Genomic DNA, 26,236 nt, shown 5'->3' with positions numbered 1-26,236 from the left:
CCTTTTTCAGAATAACCTGTTCCTTTCCTCGCAGGTTATGAAAATAAAAATTAATTAACTGTATTATTATTATCTAAATTTGTAATTTAGAAATCCCACATGTACTAGTAGTAGCATTAAGCTTGTCAGGGACTGCATAAATTTAAGTTTTTGTATAAACAAATGAAAAATTTTTATGAGTTTTAAATAGTTTGTAAATGATGTAACAGGGTTGAGCTGGATTCCTCTAATTTTAGTTTCTGATAATTACTGGGCTAAGTTGGCCCGACATAAAATTATAACAGTTTAATTTAAATTATTTTATATGTATATTGGGCCTAAATTGGGAGCCTGGTCATAGGTTGAGGAATAGTTAGCCTTACTACGAGCCTCGGAGGCTTTAAGCTGGTTCAGGTCCTAGTGTCGGTCCGGCCCATAGGTTGGGTCGTGACAAAGTTGCTCTAGATTCATGGAAAAGAATATACTTGGGAGTGTAAAAGGAGTCTTGTTTGGATGTTACATGCGGAGTATGGGATTTTGTTTTGTCTTTTTCTATAAAGTAGTGATAAGTGCATAGAGAATTGGAATATGGTGCTCTGATTTGTTAATATTTTTGCATAAGTTAGCTCCATTTTAAGTAGAACCTTCTCAGCTTTTTTGTTTATAGTTAAATTAGAAAGAAGAAAAAGTGGGAAAAAAATGTATGTGAAATTGTGTGTAAGTGTACGAAAAGGTTGCTGTGATCTGAGAGATCTCATTTTTGAGGAATCATTGATTTTGAGTTAGAATTTCAAATGAGATGAAGTGCCATTATCAGAAGAAAAAAGACATCTCAGTTTTTCTTCCATTGTTTGCTTTAACTGATGAAAAGAACGAAAGATCATAACCTCTCGTGCATGGAGAGAAGAATCTCGATAATATAGTTGGAATTTGGTTTATATTCCAAATCTGTAAAATGCTTTAAAAAGCCATTATAGATACCTTGCTGTTCACTTGCATGTTGAGAAGAATCTTGTAGCAATGCCAGAGTCCAAGCCAACATTACTAGCACATATCTTATACAATATTTTGACTTTTTGTGAAAGCACTTGTAAATTTGTGGATGATTTGTTATGGTAAGTAAAGAAGTAAATGACACTGGTTGTCAAAAAAAGTGAAAAAAAGGGTAGGCTATAGTTTAAGACTTTAAGTGAGTAAAATCTAGTGTCACAATTTTATTGGTAAAGGTAAATGCTATATCTAGTAAAAGAACAGAAGATAGGTGGATAGTTTGTTAATCAAATTACTTGTGTTCATTAGCATTTGTAATATTAAAATAAAAGAAGACACTTGCCTATTTGGTTGTATGAAGTTAACCAGCAAGTTGTTTTCAATATCTGTAGGGTATTAGAGGATTTTCATTAAGAAATTACCAAATTAAATGTATTAGCATATCTGAAAACAGTCAACTGAACTGCCAGAATGCTAAAACTTAGTCTCGATAGTTTTCAAGGACATTATTTTGGAATTTTAATGAGCATAACCAACATAGTCAGCAAAGTGTTGCTAAGGCAATGGGAATTGCAATTTAAGAATTAATGTCAGAGACACAGGTAATTAAAAGTTTAATCACCACAATGAATGGCTTTCTTATCTCTCGCTATATTTTCCTTTGAGTTTGTCACTTTATTGATTTTAATAGTCAGGATTCAGGAATTAACTTGGTTCATATTACATTCGGATCAATGATTTATGGACAGAACAAATATCTAAAACAGTGAATAAGTAATATGGCAAAAGGGGAGGAGCACATAATTTAACATAACAGAATTCTGGGATCAAGTTGTCTGCTTTTACTGCCACTACCATGCTTACGATATATTTGGCCTTTGTAGTATTATGTGAACTCTGGAACTGGTCAAAAATTCTTCTCCAAGGATGATTTTATATGCCATATTAAAGCACAAAGTACTCAACTTAACCAGCCACGACCAACTAAGAGTTCCATCAGAAGGCCAACAATTAATAACCAGATGCATGTGAGTATGAAGGGCATGAGACCTTATAACTATTTATCCTTTTGCTTCCTCCGTTTCTCTTGATTTTCTATTTAATTGGTCATTGTTACCATTAGCAGATTATGGAATATACAAATGAACATCCTGAATGGTTACCTCACGGTTGGATTGTGGAGTTGAGAACCAGACAAAGTGGCTTTGCAAGCGGAAAAATATACAAGGTATTAAATACGTTCATTTAAGAGTCATATATATATATATATATACACATGCACACACATGTGACATCATTGGATGAATCTTTTCTCTTTATGCAATGTGCATGGTCTCGTGGAGGCTTTTAATCATTAACTGGCTTCGGTTTTAGACTCATGATTAACATGTTACATGCATATGATATGTGCATGAGACTTTCCTTATAAATATATATATATAATTTTTTTTTTTTTATATACTCGATTGTAACTTATGCTGGTAAATGGTACTTTGTTTATCTTATCATTGTAAAAGGTAAATCCTTTCTGGATAAAATTTGTACATGAACACTTAACATTTCTTTCCTAGAATGCTCTAGGTGAAGCAACTTTTTGGCCTGCGAACTTTTTCCCTTATGAATCAAACTTTTCTTTTTGATGATTTGACCCAATGCTAAAGTGTATTAAAAAGGAATCTTTGCAGAAGATTTTCGATTATGTTTCAATAATAACATTCTAATACCTTTTTTTCCCCAAAATCAATTTATGGTATTTTAAATGACACTAGCTTGTATGTGACTCATTTTCTGTTGCAGTGTTATGTTGATATTTCTACTGGCTGCAAATTCTATTCCAAGCCAGAGGTGCTTCGATATCTGGAAACTGTGAAGCAGAAAAGTTGCACATTAAAGCAAAAGGAAACACTCATGAGTGTGTTCCCTGAAAACAAAGATTGTCCACGATATCCTTATTTTTATATGCCAAAAACTTATTTTGTGCAGTTATGGTGTTTGCTTCGCTGCCAATTATGTATCGTGCATCAATACAAACCTTTAGTTGTTTGTCCTGCCTGAAATCATTGCGCTATATTAGCAAATAAGGAAGAAGGGATTTAGTTAAAGTAAAGATCCTAATATTAGCATTGATCATGAAGTACAATCAACTCAATTCAACTCAACTAAGCCTTTATCCCAAAAATTTGGGGTCGGCTATATGGATTCGTTTTCTCCACTCTGAACGATTTTGGGTTAAATCCTCAGAAATATGTAATGCTTCTAGGTCATGTTGTACTACTCTCCTCCAAGTCAATTTAGGTCTACCCCTTTTTTTCTTTCTATCCTCTAACCTAATGTACTCTACTTGTCTAACTGGAGCCTCCGTATGTCTACGCTTCACATGACCAAACCACCTCAATCTCCCTTCTCTCAACTTATCTTCAATTGGCACCACTTCTACCTTTTATCTAATACTCTCATTACGGACTTTATCTAGTCTAGTATGGCCACTCATCCACCTTAACATTCTCATCTCTGCAACTCTTATCTTAGATGCATAGGACTCTTTCAGTGCCCAACATTCACTACCATATAATATAGCCGGTCGTATGGCTGTACGGTAAAATTTTCCTTTCAATTTATTGGGAATCTTACAATCACATAAAACTCTCGTGGCACGTCTCCACTTCAACCATCCGGCTTTAATCCTATGACTAACATCCTCCTCACATTCCCCATCTACTTGAAGGACTTAGCCTAGATATTTAAAGTGATTACTTTGGGACAGTATCACTCCATTCAAACTAACTCATTCCCTATCACCAGTTTGGCCTTTACTGAACTTGCAATGCATGAAGTACAATCAAGGGTGAAAAAAATTTGATGCACGCAGCATAATATACATAAGGTATGTGCTATAAATGGAAACTCTATGAATGCTTTAGAATAGGAATATAGTTTCCTACCAGATTCCATAGGAAAAAGGAAAATTAGTACTTCTAAAAGTTTGAGGAGTTTTTAACGCTAGATCAAGAAGACCAAAATTACAAGGCACGCAAATGGAATTAAAAAAGACCCGGTGAGAACTTGTGAGAACACTTATATGTCTTATATTATTTAGTTTTCAAGTGATGAATATTTACAGGGATGGCAATCTTCCCTACCCAGCAGGTGTTTGATGCTTCTTGTTAAGAGATAAGGCCAGTACCATTACCTGCCATGCTATACCCATTGCTTTATACATGCTTTTTTAGTTGAAAAATTTTGTGGGAAAGAACATATTTTTGACATCCCTAATGGAGAAAATAAATTAATGTTGATCAGTACCCTTTTGCCACAGTAGTAGATGGGCATTTTTGCCAAAGAAAAGGCACATCAATGAAAAAACCTTTGAACATTGAAACTAACCTGGTATTCTCGAGTTTAAGTGATATATTACAGTTATTACTGTTGTTGACATCATCATTCTCTTTGGGAATTCACATATACTGTGCCATGAATTTGATAGTTGCATGTTTGCTCTATGGGATTTTTATGTGGAATTAAATGTATACATTGGAATGCTGTGTGCATACTACTACCCTTCGAAATACCGTTTCAGTAAATCCTAAAATTTTGAAGCCTTTAGTTATTGATCTCGTAGACCAAAAATATTGCTTATACAGCAATTGAAATAATTTATAGTCATGCCATGCAAATTGTGCAAATCCTATGTTATAGTAGAAGTGTTTTGCAACTTAATTGAAAGATTTTTTTTTAAATTGAAGGAGATGGTTATGCTCTTGCAACAGTACTAATTCATAATTGTCTCACTGGTAGTTTACGCTTAGATTTTATTTTTGAGGATCAATATTTGACCCATCACATATTTGCAACTTTTCTCTTATGAAGGTGGAAGCTTCTAAACCATTTGTTAAATCAATTTTATTTAAGATATTATTTGATGCAGTGAATTGCTGTTATATGGGACATATTGCAACCGGCCCTGGATGTTTAGGGGATTTTCCTGCATCTGGCAAACTTGAAAACATCTTGACTTGAAATATTAGAGAGCAAGCATTTTAGCAGGATTCAATTTTATTGGTTTTTCTGTCTGTTCATTTTCTGAACAACGCAGCCCATGCCTCCGTGCTGTCAGTCTTGTTTAAGACATCAAAGGATGCCGTTAATTTTTTTTTTTAAAAAAAAAAGGGATTATTATAACTAGCTCATTCCAGAAGGGGCTTGCACCTCCATTGACTGCTGGTCTTTGTCATGTCTTGAGTGGTAATAATCAGCCACTGGTCCCCCTTTCACAGGTTGGTGTGTTTTCCTTTTGTTAGCCATCATCTGAAGCTAAAACGGAGAAACAAAAGCACACTGCTACTGGGCAACAGCTTTGTTCAGGTGCGAAGTTGATTATTTGTACTAATTATTTAAACCAAATGATGATCTATGTCATGAGGAAATAAGCCAATCATACCTAAATTCAACTGCACTGATGTGGACAAACTTACTGATGCAGGTAAGGGGACTTCTGATGTGGGCAGCACTTCATCTTCAGAAGCTGAGTCCTAAAAGAAAAGCGGAGGCAAAACTGTATCCACTGTAACTACACTTACTGCGGTTGCCACAATTGATATACCTTCACAAGAGATTCCAAGAGATAATGTGGAGGGTAATGGAGCTGAATGCAAGGAAAACTATAATAGAAAATGGTCAGCACAAACAAAGGCTGAAGTTTCTGAGAGAAACCAAGACAAAACCATCAGCCCTGTTGGTGGACATGGACTTTTATTTCCTGAAGCTGATAACAAGCAAGAGCAGAACTTGCCTGAGAGTGGGACAAGGAGGGATGAAAGCTACAAAAGAAAAGCTCAGAATAGTTTGAGCAAGTTCAGTAACAAGAAAAGTCTTGACTTGCCTCGTCGGTTTTTGAAGCGACTAGCTGTGATTGAACCTGAGCTGGTAGGCAACGCAAGTTCCATTGTTCAAGCAATTCCTAAAGCTGGTAATAAGCAAGAGCAGAACTCTCCTGAGAGTGGGATAAAAGGGGATAAAATTTACGAAGGAAAAACTCAGAATAGTTTGAGTGAATCCAATAATGATAAATGGCTTAATTTGCTTCATCAGTCTTCAAAGTGTCTTGATGAGATTGAACACAAGCAAGTGGTCAACTTAGTGTCCATTGTGCAAGCTCGTCCAAATCCAAAAACTATTAGGTCTCCGAATGGTGCTATGGGTTTGACTTCAGATGTTTTGGCAGAAAAAACATCTGAGAAAATGGAGGATGAACCCATAACAGAGCTTCTGCATCATGCTGCTGCTAATACTAATAATCCTTTACTTCGAGAGCCATCAAACAAGAGCCAAAAGACTCATTCTGCACTGCCAAAGGCCAGAGTTTCTGACTTAAATCAATGTAAATTGGTTAGTGCTGACAAAGGACCTTTTTTAACTCATGAAGCTGATGTTCAGAGTGGGATGAAAGGGAAGGGCCAAGAAAAAACACAGAATGGTTTGAGCAAACCAAGTGATAAGAAACTAAAGAAAGGGATGAACTTGCCTCGTTGGTCTTCAAAACGAATTGCAGGTCTTGAACCTGAGGTGGTAGCCAACACAGGGTCCAGTGCACGTGCTCCTCAAAATGCAAAAAGATCTTGTAAAATTGAAGCCACCCTAGCTGAGGGTTTGACTTCAGATGCTTTGGCAGACAAAGCATCTCAGCAGCTTGTTGCTGAATCTAGAACTGAGTGAAAAAAACTTGACTGTTTGTGTTGTTGAGTGAGCTGAAAAGGGTTTATATATAATGTACAAGAATAATCTAGAATGAATAAATTTCTCTATTCTACCCTGCCTAGTTTATAGGATCTAAAAACTAATTTTTACAACAAATCTGTTGGGACAAAATGCATGTAATGTTGAGCTGGAATGGGAAACAATCTAGAATAATCTATCTGCTCTCTTTTTTTTCTTTTCCTTCAGCCCATGTCCATACTTCAGCCCAACCCATTGATGGACTATCTATCAGGCCCCTCCTCAAGGTGGAGACTCGTGCGTATCGTGGAGTCCCATCTTGAAGAGATGTCCATTGAATAAGGCAGAAGTTAAGGGTTTCGTGAAGAGATCGGCGAGTTGGTGTCTCGACGGTACATGCATGGTGGTGATGAAGCCCTTGTTCAGCTGATCGCGGACCACATGGCAATCGATCTCTAGGTGCTTGGTCCTCTCATGGAAGACTGGATTAGCCGCGATATGTTCAGCTGCTCTGTTATCGCAGTGGAGTGCGATGGGGAGATGGAGTTTCAAGCTGAAATCTTCAATGAGGTAACTGAGCCATTTTAGTTCACAAACAGTAGTTGCCATGCTTCTATACTCAGCTTCAGCTGAGGATCTGCTTATTGTGGTCTGCTTTTTGGCTTTCCAGGAGATTAACGAAGGTCCCAAGAAAATACAAAATCCTGTAATAGATTTTCTGCTCATAGGACAAGACGCCCAATCTGCATCGCAGAAGGCTCGAAGCTTCAGATCATTTTCTTGAGGGAAGAATAAGCTTTTAGAAGGGCATCCTTTCAAGTATTTGATGATATGGATGGCTGCATCCCAATGTGGTTTGCGAGGAGCTTGCATAAACTGGCTCAGCTTCTGAGTAACGTATGAAAGATCCGGCCTTGTAAGTCCCAGGTATAACAATTTTCCTATAAGCCTTCTATGTTTGTCGGGGTCTGTCATCAATTCTCCATTTTCATTATCTAGCTTCAATCCTTTTGGCATAGGATAGGGGCTTGTTTTGGCATTTTGTAATCCCATGTCTTGGATTATATCAAAGATGTATTTGCGCTGGCTCAGGAACATGCCCTTTTCTGACCTGGCTATTTCAAGACCTAAAAAGTACTTGGCATAGCCTAGGTCTTTGATTGTGAATTGGTCATCTAGGAATTTCTTAACTTTTATAATCTGATTCGCGTCTGCATCTGCAATTAGTAAATCATCTACATAAACAATTAGCGAAATAAAATTGAGACCAGATCCTTTAGTAAACAAGCAATGGTCAAATGCTGACTGATGGAATCCAAATGCTTGTAGCTTCCCTGTTAATTCTTTGTTCCATTGTCTTCCTGCCTGCTTTAGACCATAAAGGCTTCTTACTAATTTGCATACTTGTCCCTGAGCTGCTTTTGTATAACCTTCTGGTGGCTGCATATATACATCTTCATCCAAATAACCATGTAAATATGCATTATTGATATCTAATTGATGAATGGGCCAATTGAATGTAGTAGCTATAGCTAAAAACAATCTCACAGTAACTAATTTAGCTACAGGTGAGAAATTGTCATGATAATCAATTCCAACCAATTGATTGTACCCCTTGGCAACTAACCTTGCCTTGTACTTGTCCACAGTACCATCTGGTTTGTATTTAATTCTGTACACCCATTTTGAAGCTATAGCCTTTTTGCCCCTGGGAAGGGTAGTGAGAACCCATGTGTTGTTCTTCTCTAAAGCCTCCAGTTCAGTTTTCATAGCAAGAGACCAATTACTGTCCTCACTAGCTTGATGGTAATTTTGTGGTTCATGAATAGTAGATACATTTGCCATAAATTGTATGTAATCATGATTATATTGAGGTATGGAGGGAAAATGTGATATGAAAGGTGAGAAAGAGATACCTGCAGATTCTGTGGTAGTACTAGCAAGTGTAATTGCATTAGAACTGTTGGCACTGACTTGAGTTACAAAATCATTTAACCACAAAGGTTTTGTTGTCATCCTTGTGCTTCTTCTGACTGGTGCAGGACTGTGTGATGGCTGAATGTGGTTTGAGGAGGATGGAAGAGGTGAATCTAGTTCTGCAGTAGGTGATGTGTCAATGGTTTCTGAATTATCATTGGATTCATTTAACAAGGTGGGTTCAAAATGTGAGTGAACTGGATCTGTGTCAGGTATGGCTAAAGGAATGACACTTTTGTGTTTGGCATGCTCACTTGCACATGGAAAATAGTTTTCATAAAAAATCACATCTCTGGAGATTATGATTCTTTTATTTTGCAAATCATATAGTTTGTATGCCTTAAAACCTGAAGCATAACCTATGAAGATGCATTTGAAAGCTCTTTCTTCAAACTTGTGTTTTTGTGGCCTAATGTTAGTGGCATAACATAGGCAACCAAAAATTTTGAGGTAATTGTAATCAGGTTTTTTGTCAAACAAAATCTCATAAGGGGTTTTCCAATTTAAAACTTTGCTAGGCATTCTATTTATGAGGTATGTGGCAGTTAAAATGCTTTCCCCCCAAAAATATTTTGGCACTTTGGATGCAAACATTAAAGCCCTTGCCACTTGTAGTAAATGCTTGTGTTTCCTCTCCACAACTCCATTTTGTTGTGGAGTGTATGGGCAAGTTCTTTGATGTAAAATCCCTTTTGCTTTGAAAACTGTTGTAAGTTGCTGATTGATAAATTCAGTGCCATTATCTGACCTTACTGCCTTGACTTGTTTTTGAAATTGATTTTGAACCATATTTAAAAATTCCAATAAGTTATTGTAAACCCTGGTTTTGTCAGGCAGTAAATATATCCATGTGACTCTTGAAAAATCATCAACAATAGTGAGAACATATTTTGAATGTGAAATTGAGTATTCTTGGTAAGGTCCCCATAAATCAATGTGAATTAAATTAAAAAGTTCTTTTGTAGCAATTTTGCTTTTTTGAAAACTAAGTCTTTGTTGTTTAGCAAGTGGGCATACCTCACACATTTTATGGTTTTTAATTTCTGGTGTGATGACTGTGATATGAGATAACTTGGTATCTGAAATGTGTCCAAGTCTGTAATGCCATGATTCATAAGAATTGGGAGAAATAGAAGATTGTATGACTTCATTTGCTTGAAGTTTTGGCTGAACATGACTGAATTTAGGAGCAGAATTACAGTTACCCTTAAAGATCTCATGATTACTTTTGTTTGCTCTTATTACATATAGCCCTCCTTGCAATTCTCCTCTTGCTAGTACTGCCTCAGTCACTGGGTCCTGCAGGAGGCAATGGTCAGAGAAAAATTGGATTGAAATATGTGAGGTTTTAGTAAGTGCACTCACTGATAGTAAATTATATTTGAAACTTGGTGTGTATAGTGTATTGTGGAGATACAGGTATGGGTTTATCATGATGTTTCCACTGTATTTGACTGGTTTGGTGTTTCCATCAGGCAAGGTAACAAAACAGTGATTGTTTAATTTCACAGGTTTTTGGAAAAGGGAAAAATCATGACACATATGAGTTGATGCTCCTGAATCTACTATCCATATACCACTATTCTTACCATGTCTGCTAGTAGAGTAGTAAGTTGGATTCTTACCTGCAAAGCCTGTGAAATTAACACAGCTTGCCTCATTTGTTACAGGATTCTGATTCTGCATGTATTTGGCAATTTCAAGCTGGACTATGCTTGCCCAATCAACTCCTGTTACTTCATTCTTGTGATCTGTCTTGCCTTTGCATTCAGGTATCTCCTCATACACATTAGCTACTATGTTTTGCTTAGCCTTGCCCTTTTTCTGTTTTAATTCAGTAAACCATTCTGGATACCCATGTAGCTTGAAGCATGTGTCTCTGGTATGACCACTGGCATTGCAATGATCACATGTTCTGGTTTCTTTCTTCCCAAACTCCTTTTTCTTGCCTTGAAATTTATCTTTCTGAAATTGCCCCTTGACTGCCATTGCTGTATTAAAATTCTCAGCATCAACATGAATTTCCCTCTGCTTTTCTACTCTAAGTATCATAGAATAGGCCTTGTTTACACTTGGCAAGGGATCCATTAGAAGGATCTGGTTTCTGACATGGTCGTAAGTCTCATTTAATCCCATTAAAAATTGCATAAGTTTATCTTCACTATTTATTTCTTCCATTTGTTTGGCTGCACCACATTCACATACTGGCAAAGGCTTAAGACAAGCCAATTCATCCCATAATTTTTTAAGTTTAGTGAAATATACTAAAACAGATGCATTATCTTGAGTTAGAGTACTTATCTCTTTTTTAAGCTGGTATAGGAGAGGTCCATTACTTTCTCCAAATCTCTCTTTAATCTCTTCCCACAGGTTTTTAGAAGAGGTTGCATAGATGAAGGCATCCACCAATTCTTTTGAGAGTGAGTTGAGTATCCATGAGGTGACCATGCTATCTACTTTCTTCCATTTATCCAGAGTTGTAGCATCTGTAGCAGGAACTTCATAGCTCCCATCTACAAAACCTAGCTTATCTTTGGCTCTCAAAGCCAGTGCCATGGATCTACTCCATGACAAGTAATTTCTTCCTGTGAGAGGTGAACTTACAAGCATCATGCCCGGATGGTCAGAGTTGTGCAAATGGAAGATATCATTTCCACCATTATCGATCTGCATTCCAGTGGTATTTCTGATAGCAGTACCAATACCAGTAGTATTTTCTGCAGTTGGTGTTTCAGCCATGGAAAAGCTTGCTGAATTGTATTGGATTTTAGAGAAGAACAATATATCAGTAGCACAGGTTGTGCTCTGATACCATGAAAAAAACTTGACTGTTTGTGTTGTTGAGTGAGCTGAAAAGGGTTTATATACAATGTACAAGAATAATCTAGAATGAATAAATTTCTCTATTCTACCCTACCTAGTTTATAGGATCTAAAAACTAATTTTTACAACAAATCTGTTGGGACAAAATGCATGTAATGTTGAGCTGGAATGGGAAACAATCTAGAATAATCTATCTGCTCTATTTTTTTTTCTTTTCCTTCAGCCCATGTCCATACTTCAGCCCAACCCATTGATGGACTATCTATCACTGAGTTTCCAAATCATGCTTTGACTGATGTCAAGAACCAAGTGTCTTTTCAGGACACAGCTGTTTCCAAGCACCAATCGCAAGTGCAGGAAACTGACAAAACTAATGATGAGAATTCAGAACCACAGCTTATCCGTCCATTTTGGGAGTTCTGGTCGGACCCTTGCCTTGAATTTGCATTCAAGACTCTTACAGGTGAAATACCTGTTGAGATTACTGCTGAAAATGAGCTGGTTTCAACGCCTGCTTCTGATATCATACATGAGAGGAACTCGCTCACGAAAACAATTGATAGAAGTAGCAATGGAAAAACGCTGATCAACTCAGGCAAATGCAAAAATAGTACAAAGCTTCATTTGCCTCGTCAATCTCCCGAACAATTTTCAGAGCTTGAAAGTGAACCAATGGGCAGCTTAATCTCCAATGTGCGTGCTTTTAAAATGACAGGTAGAACAGCAAAAAAATCGAGTAAAGATGAAGGTGTTCTGGATGTGGTTTCTCTGGGACAAGTTTGCAGTGGGAGCTTCTCAGCAGCTCAAGGCTGGGCCAGAAGTGGCACATGCACATTATTGTTCCCCAGACGTAACAACTACACCTCAAATTGAGCCATCAAATAAGAGGATAAAGCACCTTGATGACTGCACTGCAACTGAAGAGCATTCACAGAAGTTGGAAATTGAGAAGAATGGCAACATGCCAGAGTTACAGTCAAACTTTTCCTTTGGGGATTATTGGTCAGACCCATGCTTTGAATTTGCATTCAAGACTCTTACAGGTTCATTACCAATAGATGATAATTTGCCAGTTCAGAGTTACTTCCAGCAACAAGTAGACACTTCTCAAACCCAGAAGGGGGTTTACTTCCAGCAACAAGTTGACGCTCCTCAAACCCAGAGGGAGGATTACTTCCAGCAACAAGTTGACACTTCTCAAACCCTGAGGGAAAGTTACTTTCAGCAACCAGTTGACACTTCTCAGACCCTGAAGGATGGTAGTTTGGCACTTCCTGATTTTGGCTTACCCAGCTTTTTCCAAACTGATATATCAGTTCACTTTGATGCTCCGGAGAAGCAACTTGCATCCCAGACACAAGTACCCTTGAATAATCCTTCCTTCCTGCCGTCAGGAAGTGTGAGCTTACCAAGTTGCAGTAGCATTGGTTCTCAACAACCGCCACACTTAGGGAGAATAGGGGACTGCGTGGGAGGGTGAACTCCTAGAGTCAAGGTAATTGTTACCAGTTTAGGTATTATAATTATCTGTGATAATACGTAGCCTTTTTCAACAATAACCTTTGTGGTTGTATTTTAGCTTTTGTAATATGATATTGAATACAATTTGAACCGTTGTAAAATAGTCTTTCAACTTTGGTAGTTTGTTCAGAAGATGTAGGGGCGAGAACCGTGCGAAAGTTTTCCCAAATGCAATATGTTCATGTCGTACTTTCTTCCATTTTCACAGCAATGAATAGAAAACGAAGTTCTTTTTTTTTTTTTTTTTTTTTTGCTTTTCTTAAAGTGAAGCATCAAGGATCCAAACGATTTATTTTCCCAATGTGTGTAATGAACAGAGGATTCATGATTTTGCAGGAAGCATTTGACCATAATTTTCTTAATCTATTAGTCTTGTAGTTTATATAGTTTTGTATTGTTTAGTGTTTTCAAACATTTGTACAAGTCTTCATGAAAATGGAGGACTCCTATGCCTTTGTCTCGCTTAAGTATTCCATATTGTTCAATATAGCCAGCAGCAAGGCTTGCACTGAAAACGATTTCGTAGACCATATTATTTTGAAGGGAAAACATGACATGGGAATGAAAAATAAAATTATTTTATTATTTTAGAGTTTTTATAATTAAAATATGATTTAAATTTTTTAACACTTTCTAATTAAAATTGTTGAGACATATAAAAAAAAAAAACAATTACTATTATTAATGCCAAACACAAATCCAAATCAATCAACACCAAAAGGTTCTTAAAACACATCGGTATTATTTGCAACATCAAAACAAGTTCTCACAACACATCGACGTTAAAAACAGAGTCTCTTTGCCATCTCCAAACCAAAAGCAGTCCTTGCCATTTCCACACCAAGATGCTAGTTAATATTATAACCGAAAATCGTATCCATCCACTCCGACGTTGTCCATCTCTACCTGGAAACCACGGTTTTCACAATACTAGAATGAGGAATAAGAAACAACACTATTATCATTACGGCCTGGAAAAACTAGAAAAACTATATTTATCTATCGATTCAATGTTTGTCCACGAAGACATAAACTAAGAAGAAGTGACTTAACATGATTTGCTAACTTGGAGTAAAGTAATCGACAACTGAATCATCTTCAATAATCCTACACTCTTCCCCTTTTCCTTATGCTTAGGTAGAAACACAGTAATTACCTCTGGGGTGAAGGTGAGGCCCACTCTAATCTCTCCCTTGTATTCTTGTTCTTTGACAACATTGTATGCCGTAGATGGGAGGTTTCCTTCCAAAAACAATGGCTCAAGGGGAATGCTGAATGGATCACAGAACCCGTAATCAATATTTTATATTTTCAGTGTTGCATAGAAAATTCAACCGAATTTATGAAGATTCTAATTTGGTACATATAGATAGGGAACTTGCACTCACGTTGCTTCTCCAACAAAATCATCTGCAGTACCAACATCACTGTCCATGATTTTCAATGTGAGTTCTGTGACACCATCTGATACCGTAAATAAGAAATTCTCATTCCATTCTGGTTCACTCCCTTTCCCTGTAGGATTTTATATTTGTCAATATTGCACAAAATTGTATAACTTTTCTTTTGCACAACAGAAATTTTAAGGAGAAGGGTATGATCTCCATCTTGGGTACAAACGCTCCACTTGACTGCAAGGCCAATTGCATACATATTGAAGGCATAGTTTTGCCAATAATCTCTTGTGCTTACCGCACCAAAGCAAGTATTAACATATTACTTGATCTTTTCTAATCTAATCTGATAAGTAAAAATTAGAAATGCAGCTAAGAATTCAGAGCGATTAGAGACATAAATACCTGAAGCAACACTGCTTTTCTGCTCCTGGGTACGGCAAGTGAGGACGACATAAGGGTCGATGCCATCTGCTCACATAAGAATTTTAACTTCGTCAAAAATCAATCCAGAATTATTATTATTAGGGGGGGAAAAACACCTAAACAACATTCCACTGGTAGACCAAAGCGATTGATTCAGCTACAAGGAAAATGGTCGATGTAAAGAAAATTACAGATCAAGAACAACACACAAAAAGGTAGATCAAATAAAAGAGAGAGAGGCTTATGAATATCTATTAACATCACTCATTATGGACATAATGATCTTATTATTGAAAACCCACATCTCAATTTTATAATCAACAAACAAATAAACAACGAAAAATTTTTTCGAGATATATTTGAACTTACTGAGAAAATCAGTGTTTTCAAGACCCTTAGCACCAACAAGTAGGACTTCAAGAGTTCCTAGAGGCATTTTTGGACCAGAATTGAATCCAAAAAGCGAAAAAGAAAAGACTTAAAACTCACAGGAATTTAGATTGAAATGAGTTCTTGGATCTCTGCCCTTTCGGTGTCTGTGCATCTTAAAGGGAGAGTGAATGATTAACGAGGAAGGCTAATAATGTTTTTAAAAATTAAGTTTAGAGTTAAATAAGTAATTATAATTTTTGATAAGATCGAATAAATTCATATTTAATAAAATATAATTTTTAATAATAAAATATTATTTTTTAAAATAAAATAAAAATTATTTAATGTTAAAATTGTTATTTTTAATAAAAAAATTATTATTTTATTAAGTATAAATTTATTTAGACTTAATTAGGAAAGTATAAGGGCTTATGTGATGAAAAATTGATTTTAAGCTTAATGAGACTTTTTTTTTTTCAATATTTGTTTGTAGGAAAATTTATAAAAAAAAATTATTTTATATTTCGACTCACTTTTATTTAACTTTTGATAAATAAAAAGTTTAATTACAGTTGAATTTACATTAATTTCTTAAATCAGATGCATAATATATTTAAATTTATAATAAATTATTTTTTGAGAGATGATAAATTTTTTTTACTTTAAATCAATTCTCTGTTCACTCTGACAATAAAAAATAGAATAAAAAATCTAAATTTCATTTCATAGAGTACTATTTTTTATCATCATAAATAACTCATCATTTCTTAGGGAATTATCCGCTAGCATGATCATATATATGTCTTTTTTCCTTTTATTTTTTTGAGAAGAATAGCTCCTCAATATTCATCACTAGTATCAGTCTATAAGGGGTGTGAATTTTGTGAGATTTTCTTCATTATTTAGACAGCTGTCGTTTGTGCAGTACTCCAATGAAGGGCTTATTTTTTTAGCATTTTTGACGAAAGGAAAGTGTATGTATACATACGTTGAATAAAGTCTCTCAGATAGTTGATAATTACAAGAAGCTGTGGAATTTATTTGATAGTCAAATCCTTATCTGGAAATTTTAATAACTCCTGAACAATGTGGGGTCACGGCTATCGATTACTAATACACTTTTTATTAACAAATTTAACCAAAATATTAATTTATCAAATATAAATCATAAGACTCTATTTAATTCTATTTAAAAATAATCTTTCTTTCTTTTTGCTTTTTCACTATTTATAATGTAAGATTCAAGTAGAAAATGATACCCACCTTGCACGATTTTTTTCATGATTACATAAAAAATTATTTTTTTTAATATAACCATTATATATATAATAAATATTTTTTATTTTTAATCATGATAAAATTCACACATAATATTTATTATAATTAATAATAAAAATATTTTAAGCAAATGCTATTTTATATTGAAAGTTTAAAGATTTGTTTGGCAATACTATTAAAATTGTTGTTTTAAAAAGTATTTTTTTTTAATATTAATTAAAAATAAATTTAAAAATAAATTTAATAAATTTTAATTATTAAAATACTAAAATAATAAAATATTTTTTAAAATTATTTTTTTAACAATATTTAAAATAATATTTTTTTCCTTAAAAAATAGCTTTAGTCTTAAAATTTTAATGCAAAATAAGTGCGATAGATGTTTATTAGCAATTCAATTACTTTTTATTTTTAGAACTTTAAAATTATTTTATATTTCGACTCACTTTTATTTAAAATTTTATAAATAAAAAGCTTAATTGCAGTTAAATTTACACTAATTTCTTAGATTAGATGCATAATATTTTTAATTTTATAATAAATTATTTTTTGAGAGATGATAAATTTTTTTCTGCTTTAAATCAATTCTCTGTTCACTCTGACAATAAAAAATAGAATCAAAAAATCTAAATTTCATTTCATAGAGCACTGTTTTTTATCATCACAGATAACTCATCATTTCTTAGGAAATTATCCATTAGCATGACCACATATATGTCTTTTTCCTTCTATTTTTTTGAGAAGAATAGCTCCTCAATATTCATCACTAGTATCAGTCTATAAGAGAGGTCAATTTTGCGAAATTTTCTTCATTATTTAGACGGTTGTCGTTTGTGCAGTACTCCAATGAATGGCTTATTTTTTCAGCATTTTTGACGAAAGGAAAGTGTATTTATACATACATTGAATAAAGTCTCTCAGATAGTTGATAATTACAAGAAGCTGTTGAATTTATTTGATAGTCAAATCCTTGTCTGGAAATTTTAATAACTCCTGAGCAACGTGAGGTCACGACTATCGATTACTAATACACTTTTTATTAACAAATTTAAAAAAGATATTAATTTATCAAATATAAATCATAAGACTCTATTTAATTCTATTTAAAAATAATCTTTCTTTTTTTTTTGCTTTTTCACTATTTATAATGTAAGATTCAAGCAGAAAATGATACCCACCTTGCATGATTTTTTCATGATTACACAAAAAAACTTTTTTTTTTAATATAACCATTATACATATAATAAATATTTTTTATTTTTAATCATGATAAAATTCACACATAATATTTATTATAATTAATAATAAAAATATTTTAAACAAATGCTATTTTATATTGAAAGTTTAAAGATTTGTTTGGCAATACTATTAAAATTATTGTTTTAAAAATTATTTTTTTTAAAATATTAATTAAAAATTAATTTAAAATTAAATTTAATAAATTTTAATTATTAAAATATTAAAATAGTAAAATATTTTTTTAAAATTATTTTTTTAACAATATTTAAAATACTATTTTTTCCTTAAAAAACAGCTTTAGTCTTAAAATTTTAATGCAAAATAAGTGCGATAGATGTTTATTAGCAATTCAATTACTTTTTATTTTTAGAACATTAAAATAAAAAATTTATCATTTTTGGTAAATTTATATAAATTATACATAATAAAATTAATCTAGTCGATAAAAATAAAATTCCTTCTAATTATTAATCAGAGATTATCTTGTTAAAAAATACTTTAAAAAATTTATCCTAAATATAAATATATAAGAATACATGTAATTAATATATTTAAAAATATATATTTTTTAATTATAATATCAAAAAGACTCTAAATGGTTGAGCATGAGATGTATTGATATAATATTCAACTGTTAATTTTCTTTTTCCTGCAAACTGTTTTCTGCATCTCCTTTCCCCAAAATTTCAAAAAAAAAAAAAAATTACCCAATCCAAAAATAATCACAAATTAAATTTTACAAGATAAAGTATTATATATATACTCGGTTTTATTTTATATGTATGGAATATAATCTCTATATTTTTATTTATTATATATAATAATTATTACTTGATTAATTATCAATGGAGCCCATGTAAAATTTCACATAGACATTATTTTATATCTTAATAATGATTTTCTCTTTTTAGTCCAAGATTTCATTTATATAATCTGAGTACAGATAGAGATAAATACTATAAAATAAAAAATATCAACCTGCTCATATATCTACACTCATTTTAAAGTTTGAAGAATAAAATAGATACGTCTTACAAAGAAAATAAATTAAAAAAAAAATCATTTATATATCTTTCATATATAAATGCCGTAAATGAGTAAAAATCTCAATAATCTTTTGCTCCATTTGTTTCACGAAAAATATATTTTTTTTAAATATTTTTCATATTTTTTGTTTTTTCGAACACTAAAAAAAATTAATTAACAGAAAATATTTTTCTAATCAAAGAGAAAATTAAGTCATATTTAAGGAAAATGACTTCTATTTTTAAATAGAGAAAATCATTTTTCATTTTCTAAATTTTGATAATTTTATTAAAATATAGACATACTTATATGTATATATAAAATAAATACACATCATTAATTTAATATTACAATAAAATAATAAAAAATATTTTCATAGTAAAAAATATTTTTCATATAAAAATTATTTTTTATGAAACAAACAAAAGTTTTAAATAAATCGTTCAAAAAGTTCTTTACCATATGAAAATTGGTATAACATAAACTCAATTTAATATTCATAATTACTTAAAAATTATCTTATACATTAAATACGTTAAAATAAAAATTTTCAAGAAACCATAAAAAGTGCGAAATGTTATTGTGAGAACATGAACAAAAGTTACACCAGACCAAAATTTTCATCAAAGAAAATAAAAAATAATCAAATCTATGAAAAAATCAATTAATTTAAAAGAACTACCATTATTAACTTAAAAAAAAAAAAACCAGAAAAAGGCAATGAAAATGATTACTATCCGTTAAAGGAGAAAATTAGAGACAAAAAAATAGGGAAAAAGTCGTTTACTTCTCATCAATGATATGGGAAATCAAATTTTAACTTTATATATCTCATTTAAATTAAAAGCGACTTTAAATTTTTTATATACTGATATGATAAAATCTAAATAGTTTAGAAAGACATGGGGATAGAAAAAAGTAAGAAAATGAAAGTGGGAACAGTTGGAAGACATAAAATAAATAAATAAATAAATAAATTACTATTAGGTTTATAATTGGCTAAGATCAACTATTTAGTTATTTTTTTAAAATTCAATTAAAATAGTTTTATCTATTTATCCTTAGATATTTATACTATTTAATTTCCATAGTTTTAATTATTTATATTATTTAATCACTTAATTTTAACTGTCTTTATGATTTAGATTAAAATAAATTGATTAATATTTTCTTTATTAAAAATATAATAAAAAAATTAAAGAGTTTTTATTTTACAAAATACATTGGCATTTTAATTCAATTTTAAAAAAGTAGTGATTAAATAATTAAATTTAATAAAATATGAGAATCTAATGGGGAATATTCTAAGAAAAACTGTAGAGCTACGAAGCATGGAGAATTTGTTTTTGTAAAGTCTCTTTGAATTAGAAAGATAAAAATTAAAATACATTTTATAAATATAAATTAATTATTATAATGATAATAAATTAGCAAAATTGATATATTTTAAAAAAAATAATAATATATTAAAGTTTCTCTAAAATTAAAATAACTAAGACTTTTTTATCAGGATGCCACAAAATTTAAAATATATTTTTCTTTTTTTTTTTTTTTAAGAAAAAGATTTTACGGTTAGTCATTATTTGAAAGACCCACACTCTTATAGTCATTATCAGAATTGAAATATAATAATAACTTTTGAGGAAAATTTATTTTAATTTGATCAATTATGAATTTGAAATATAATTATATAAAATTTATTTATTTTTATATAAATCTCATGATATTTATTATTTATTAAATTCATGATAAATTAAGTATATATAAAAATTTTCTAACTAAAATGTTTGCAAAATCTCAGAAAAAAAATATTTACTTCATTTAATTTGATAATTTAAATATTATTAATTTCAAATTCATTAAATATAAATTTGATAGTCCTAAGTGAAAAAATTTTAGTTAAATAAAGTTTATTTTTTTTATATTAATGCAGTATTATTTAAAAGAAAATATTATTTAATTATTTCATTATATTGTGTTATAAAATAGAAACTCAAACATCAAAATTTATTTCATTAATATTAATTTCATTAAATGTCACTTTTTTATTTGCTAAATGAATTAATTATTAGTAGATAACATATATATATATATATATATATATATATATATATATATATATATATATATATATATATATAAGTTGCTTCCTTGTTTTTATAGAAAGCCATAAATAATACTATAAGATGTATCCCTTCATTCGTCAATTTTGAATTCATATTCAAATCGTTGGACTTTAGAGCACTGCTTTGAAAGCCAAAGAAGAAACAACCAATGATTTTGCCTTGCTGTAAAAACAATTTGGATGGCAAACAGACGTGCCACGTACTAAGTGTATTAATTATAGAATTCGTACTTTTTAACTTTTTAACTTTTGAATCAAATGATTGTGAAAATCGATTATACTAAGCGCAATTTCATCTGTTAATACATAAATTAATTATTTTAATGCAACCATGCCTAATTTTCAAATCAAGAAAAAACAATTTATTAATAGCATCAGTAATATATCCATGCAACAATATATGTGTAACTTGTAATTAGCATGGATATAAATGCGTCAACTTATTGGGTTTATGATGGGAGCTCTTAATCTTTTTTATTCTATATCATTAACTATCTTCTATTCTCTTCTCCCATGAAAGAAAGTAGGAATTCATGGACAAAATGTAACCTTGTAATTGGTTCCACTAGGACAAGTAAATGTGCTGGTCTGATCATCAAAAGGGTAACTATAAGCATCTGGGCATCTATCTTTGAAGAACTTGGAGAAATCGGTTGGGCCACAGCTTCCAGAACCATCAAAGCAACAATATTGATTGGTTTTAAATACAGCACAAGGATTATTGCAGCCTCCAGGAGCCTGCAACTGGTCTGGGCACTGTCCATTAATATCAGCAGCACATCGGATTCCACGACAGCCACCAGTAGTGGGGCTGAAATCAATTGGAATGTTAAACCCATCAACAAGAGATATGTCTAGATAGTCCAAGTTGTTGGGCTGATTGAGTGCAAACTCGGCCAAGGTATTTGGTGGTGAACCGCCCCCTTGGCATTCTAGAGCCTTGTTACAATCGCCCGTCTCGCATCCGTTGCCATCAAAGTTGCAATTGGTTCGGCCCCAAATTCGAGCCCCTGCGGTGCCTGGTGCTACGTCAAATATCCAAGTTTGGCCTGAGTCTAGACGACGCCCACCCCCAGTTGAGGCTGCAGCCCAAACTGTATAGTTACATTGGTTCACAACATCAAAAGTGGCTGCATGGATAGCGGTAAAAAAGAGGGTAAGAGAAAGGAGAATGTGAGGAAGAGCATTGATGAGACCCATCGTTTCAGCTTTTAAATGCTTATTTGATTTGTTGGGGCTAGATTAGTCAAGGGTAAGGGGTATTTACAAATGGGTTTTCCGTGTGAAATTGAAATTTTTACTTAGACTTTTGCTAAAGACCTTGCCAAGATTTCTATGCAAAAGCAAAGCTTGGGCCACAAAAGCGATGTGGGTTTAATTTTCCATTTTGGAATTAATTAAGAAACGATCCATCCAAGACTTCTGACTTCCGATGGCATTAATTAGCGTGGACTTCACGCTGAACTTGGACTTCACGCTAATTATTATTTTTGTAATAAAGTATTTAATATTGTTGAGAAAAGTATTTTTTTTTAATATATTAATTAAAAATATTAAAAATAATTTAAAATTAAATTTTATAAATATTAGTTATAAAAATATTAAAATAAAAATATTTTTTAATTATTTTTTTAATAATATTTAAAAAATAATTTAAAAACCAAAAAGTTGTAGCCCACCACCATTGCACTGTAAGATTAAAAAACAAATTACTCAACTTGGGTTGATCCATTGCTAGTTGCCCTATGTCCACGCTGTTTTATTTTGTATGCAAGGTCTAAAATCTTTATATTAATTTATTAAATATAAAATCTTATTTTGTACGCAAAAGTCTTGCTAGGGATTTTAAAGAGAGATCTTTCTAGAAATCATTCTCGTTCATTTTTTTTCCCTCATCTCTTTAATTATTGAATAGTTATAAGTGAGATTTTCTCTCTCATAATAACTCCCTCTCATTTTTTTTTCTTTACTTTTTTACCAATAATTATTAACGGTTTGATTTTAAATTAAAATCGAATTGCTGGTAATCCTAATTTTGGCCTTGGTCTCCTTTCTTATTAAGTCTAATGGTTAATTTTCTAAAAATTCTTATTTTTAATAAAAAAAATTAGTATATTTTGATTTGAAATCAAACCAAACTTAATCAGTCCAATTTTAATTGAATTATGATTTTATTCAATTCAATTTTAATTAATTTAGAATTCGGATGGATCATCTTAGTTTCAAACCAGATGTAACAATCTCTACTCAAATCTATTATTTTTTTAAAGTAAATATTTATTTTTGAGAATCATGTGCTCCTAATTTCTTGTGATTTTATGTATATCGCTGCTAACAAGTTTTTTTTTTAAAATATTATTTTGATAATTAATAAATCAAACTCGTAAAAATATCATAAAGTAAAATCAGTGATTAAAAATTATCACTAAATAAAGTGTGCGTCGTATCATTTACTCAATTCAAATATTTCATCATCTAAACTTGCATCTTCAAATCAAATCAATTACATAGCTATTCATAAATTTAGCTTTAAAAGTTTATATAAAACTTTTCTAAAATAAAATTTAATATTATAAAAAGATATTATATCATTTAATTTCATTATTTTTCATTCAATGAAAACCTTTACTTTTCCTTCTGAAAAAAAGACAAGTATAAGATATATATGCATAAACACCAGCCAATAAAACAAAAATGAAAAAGAATTAAAGAGATGCAAAGTTAATTTGTAAATTAATTTATTATTATAATAGTCACTCGTACTCAACATTTATTGATGCTCAAAAGTATACAAACATTTGCACAATGCTACATGTGCTCAAGAAGCTAGCCATATTGAGCTCCCGTATTACTAAATTATGGTATAACTATAAAATACTTCCATTAATTAATACTCCAATTTGCTTCAAGGGCAGAATATAACCTTATAGTTAGTGCCAGTAGGGCAAGTAAACAGACTTGTAGGGTCATCCTTCGGGTAACTATAAGCATCTGGGCACCTTTCCTTGAAATACTTGGAGAAATTTGTAGGGCTACATGTGCCAGAATTGCAACAATGCTCCTCAGTCTTGAAGACGGGGCATGGACCATTGCACCCTCCAGGGACCTTCAATTCATGAGGACATTGCCCAATAATATCAGCAGTGCATTTGATCACTCTGGTGCAGCTTCCTGAAGCTGAACTAAACTCCATAGGAACGTTAAACCCATCAATCACAGAGATATCGATAAAATCTTGGTGTTCAAACTGGTCTAGTGCGTATTCGGCTAAGGTGTGAGGGGCTGCACCGTAGTCTTGACAAACAAGAAGCCCATTGCAATCACCAGTCTCGCAGTTGCCTTTCCCAGAAGCATCAAATTGACAGTTGGTACGAGCCCAAATGCGAGCTTGGGTAGTTCCAGGATATGCACTAATGGTCCATGTCTCACCGGTTTTGAGTTCCTTGCCACCGCCGGGAGAGGCAGCTCCCCAGACTGTGTAAGGGCATTTGTTGGTTATGTCAAATGTGGCTGCATGGGCAAAGGTGATGTTCTTATAAGGGCAGAATATAACCTTATAGTTAGTGCCAGTAGGGCAAGTAAACAGACTTGTAGGGTCATCCTTCGGGTAACTATAAGCATCTGGGCACCTTTCCTTGAAATACTTGGAGAAATTTGTAGGGCTACATGTGCCAGATTTGCAACAATGCTCCTCAGTCTTGAAGACGGGGCATGGACCATTGCACCCTCCAGGGACCTTCAATTCATTAGGACATTGCCCAATAATATCAGCAGTGCATTTGATCACTCTGGTGCAGCTTCCTGAAGCTGAACTAAACTCCATAGGAACGTTAAACCCATCAATCACAGAGATATCGATAAAATCTTGGTGTTCAAACTGGTCTAGTGCGTATTCGGCTAAGGTGTGAGGGGCTGCACCGTAGTCTTGACAAACAAGAAGCCCATTGCAATCACCAGTCTCGCACTTGCCTTTCCCAGAAGCATCAAATTGACATTTGGTACGAGCCCAAATGCGACCTTGGGTAGTTCCAGGATTAGCACTAATGGTCCATGTCTCACCGGTTTTAAGTTCCTTGCCACCGCCGGGATAGGCAGCTCCCCAGACTGTGTAAGGGCATTTGTTGGTTATGTCAAATGTGGCTGCATGGTCAAAGGTGAAGTTCTTATAAGGGCAGAATATAACCTTATAGTTAGTGCCAGTAGGGCAAGTAAACAGACTTGTAAGGTCATCCTTCGGGTAACTATAAGCATCTGGGCACATTTCCTTGAAATACTTGGAGAAATTTGTAGGGCTACATTTGCCAGAATTGCAACAATGCTCCTCAGTCTTGAAGACGGGGCATGGACCATTGCACCCTCCACGGACCTTCAATTCATTAGGACATTGCCCAATAATATCAGCTGCACATCGGATTCCACGACAGCCGCCAGTAGTGGGGCTGAAATCAATTGGAATGTTAAACCCATCAACAAGAGATATGTCTAGATATTCCAAGTTGAAGGCCTGATTGAGTGCAAATTCGGCCAAGGTATTTGGTGGTGAACCGCTGCCTTGGCATTCTAGAGCCTTGTTACAATCGCCCGTCTCACATCCGTTGCCATCAAAGTTGCAATTGGTTCGGCCCCAAATTCGAGCCGTTACAGTGCCTGGTGCTACGTCAAATGTCCAAGTTTGGCCTGAGTCTAGACGACGCCCACCCCCAGGTGAGGCTGCAGCCCAAACTGTATCGGTACATTGGTTCACAACATCAAAAGTGGCTGCATGGATAGCGGTAAAAATGAGGGTAAGAGAAAGGAGAATGTGAGGAAGAGCATTGATGAGACTCATCGTTTCAGCTTTTAAATGCTTATGTGATTTGTTGGGGCTAGATTAGTCAGGGGCAAGGGGTATTTTCAAATGGGTTTTCCGTGTGAAATTGGAATGTTTACTTAGACTTTTGCTAAAGACCTTGCCAAGATTTCTATGCAAAAGCAAAGCTTGGGCCACAAAAGCGATGTGGGTTTAATTTTCCATTTTGGAATTAATTAAGAAACGATTCATCCAAGACTTCTGACGTCCGATGGCATTAATTAGCGTGGACTTCACGCTGAACTTGGACTTCACGCTAATTATTATTTTTGTAATAAAGTATTTAATATTGTTGAGAAAAGTATTTTTTTTTTAATATATTAATTAAAAATAATTTAAAATTAAATTTTATAAATATTAGTTATAAAAATATTAAAATAAAAATATTTTTAAATTATTTTTTTAATAATATTTAAAAAATAATTTAAAAACCAAAAAGTTTTAGCCCACCACCATTGCACTGTAAGATTAAAAAACAAATTACTCAACTTGGGTTGATCCATTGCTAGTTGCCCTATGTCCACG

General features: G+C 32.8%; 2 protein-coding genes and 1 pseudogene across 3 annotated transcripts; 1 reads left to right on the top strand and 2 right to left on the bottom strand.

Moving 5' to 3' along the window:
- The first annotated feature begins 1,857 nt into the window (after positions 1-1,857).
- LOC110666307 (uncharacterized) lies at positions 1,858-12,961 on the top strand (annotated as a pseudogene).
- Positions 12,962-13,658: 697 nt separating this feature from the next.
- Positions 13,659-15,467, bottom strand: LOC131174581 (elicitor-responsive protein 3-like). 2 transcript variants are annotated; one of them, XM_058138337.1, is made up of 5 exons: positions 15,312-15,467; positions 14,802-14,867; positions 14,391-14,517; positions 14,159-14,273; positions 13,659-13,908 (listed from the first exon to the last, which is right to left on the bottom strand). In XM_058138337.1, exons 1-5 carry the CDS (start codon positions 15,364-15,366, stop codon positions 13,861-13,863), a joined length of 411 nt encoding a protein of 136 aa, XP_057994320.1. In that variant the 5' UTR covers positions 15,367-15,467; the 3' UTR covers positions 13,659-13,860. The 2 variants fall into 2 exon arrangements, with proteins under 2 accessions (XP_057994320.1, XP_057994319.1); XM_058138336.1 differs by having other exon boundaries at positions 15,192-15,400.
- A 5,926-nt stretch (positions 15,468-21,393) lies between these two features.
- On the bottom strand, positions 21,394-25,690 carry LOC110657211 (uncharacterized). Its single transcript, XM_058138486.1, has 2 exons — positions 23,776-25,690; positions 21,394-21,995 (listed from the first exon to the last, which is right to left on the bottom strand). The coding sequence occupies exons 1-2, from the start codon at positions 25,688-25,690 to the stop codon at positions 21,394-21,396; spliced, it is 2,517 nt and encodes an 838-aa protein (XP_057994469.1).
- Between the last annotated feature and the right edge of the window lie 546 nt (positions 25,691-26,236).

The sequence above is a fragment of the Hevea brasiliensis genome, chromosome 16 (assembly GCF_030052815.1).
Source record: "Hevea brasiliensis isolate MT/VB/25A 57/8 chromosome 16, ASM3005281v1, whole genome shotgun sequence".
In the NCBI taxonomy this organism is placed as follows: domain Eukaryota; kingdom Viridiplantae; phylum Streptophyta; class Magnoliopsida; order Malpighiales; family Euphorbiaceae; genus Hevea; species Hevea brasiliensis.
Note: the sequence above shows the minus strand (reverse complement) of the source record. Positions and strands in the feature narration are given on the sequence as shown.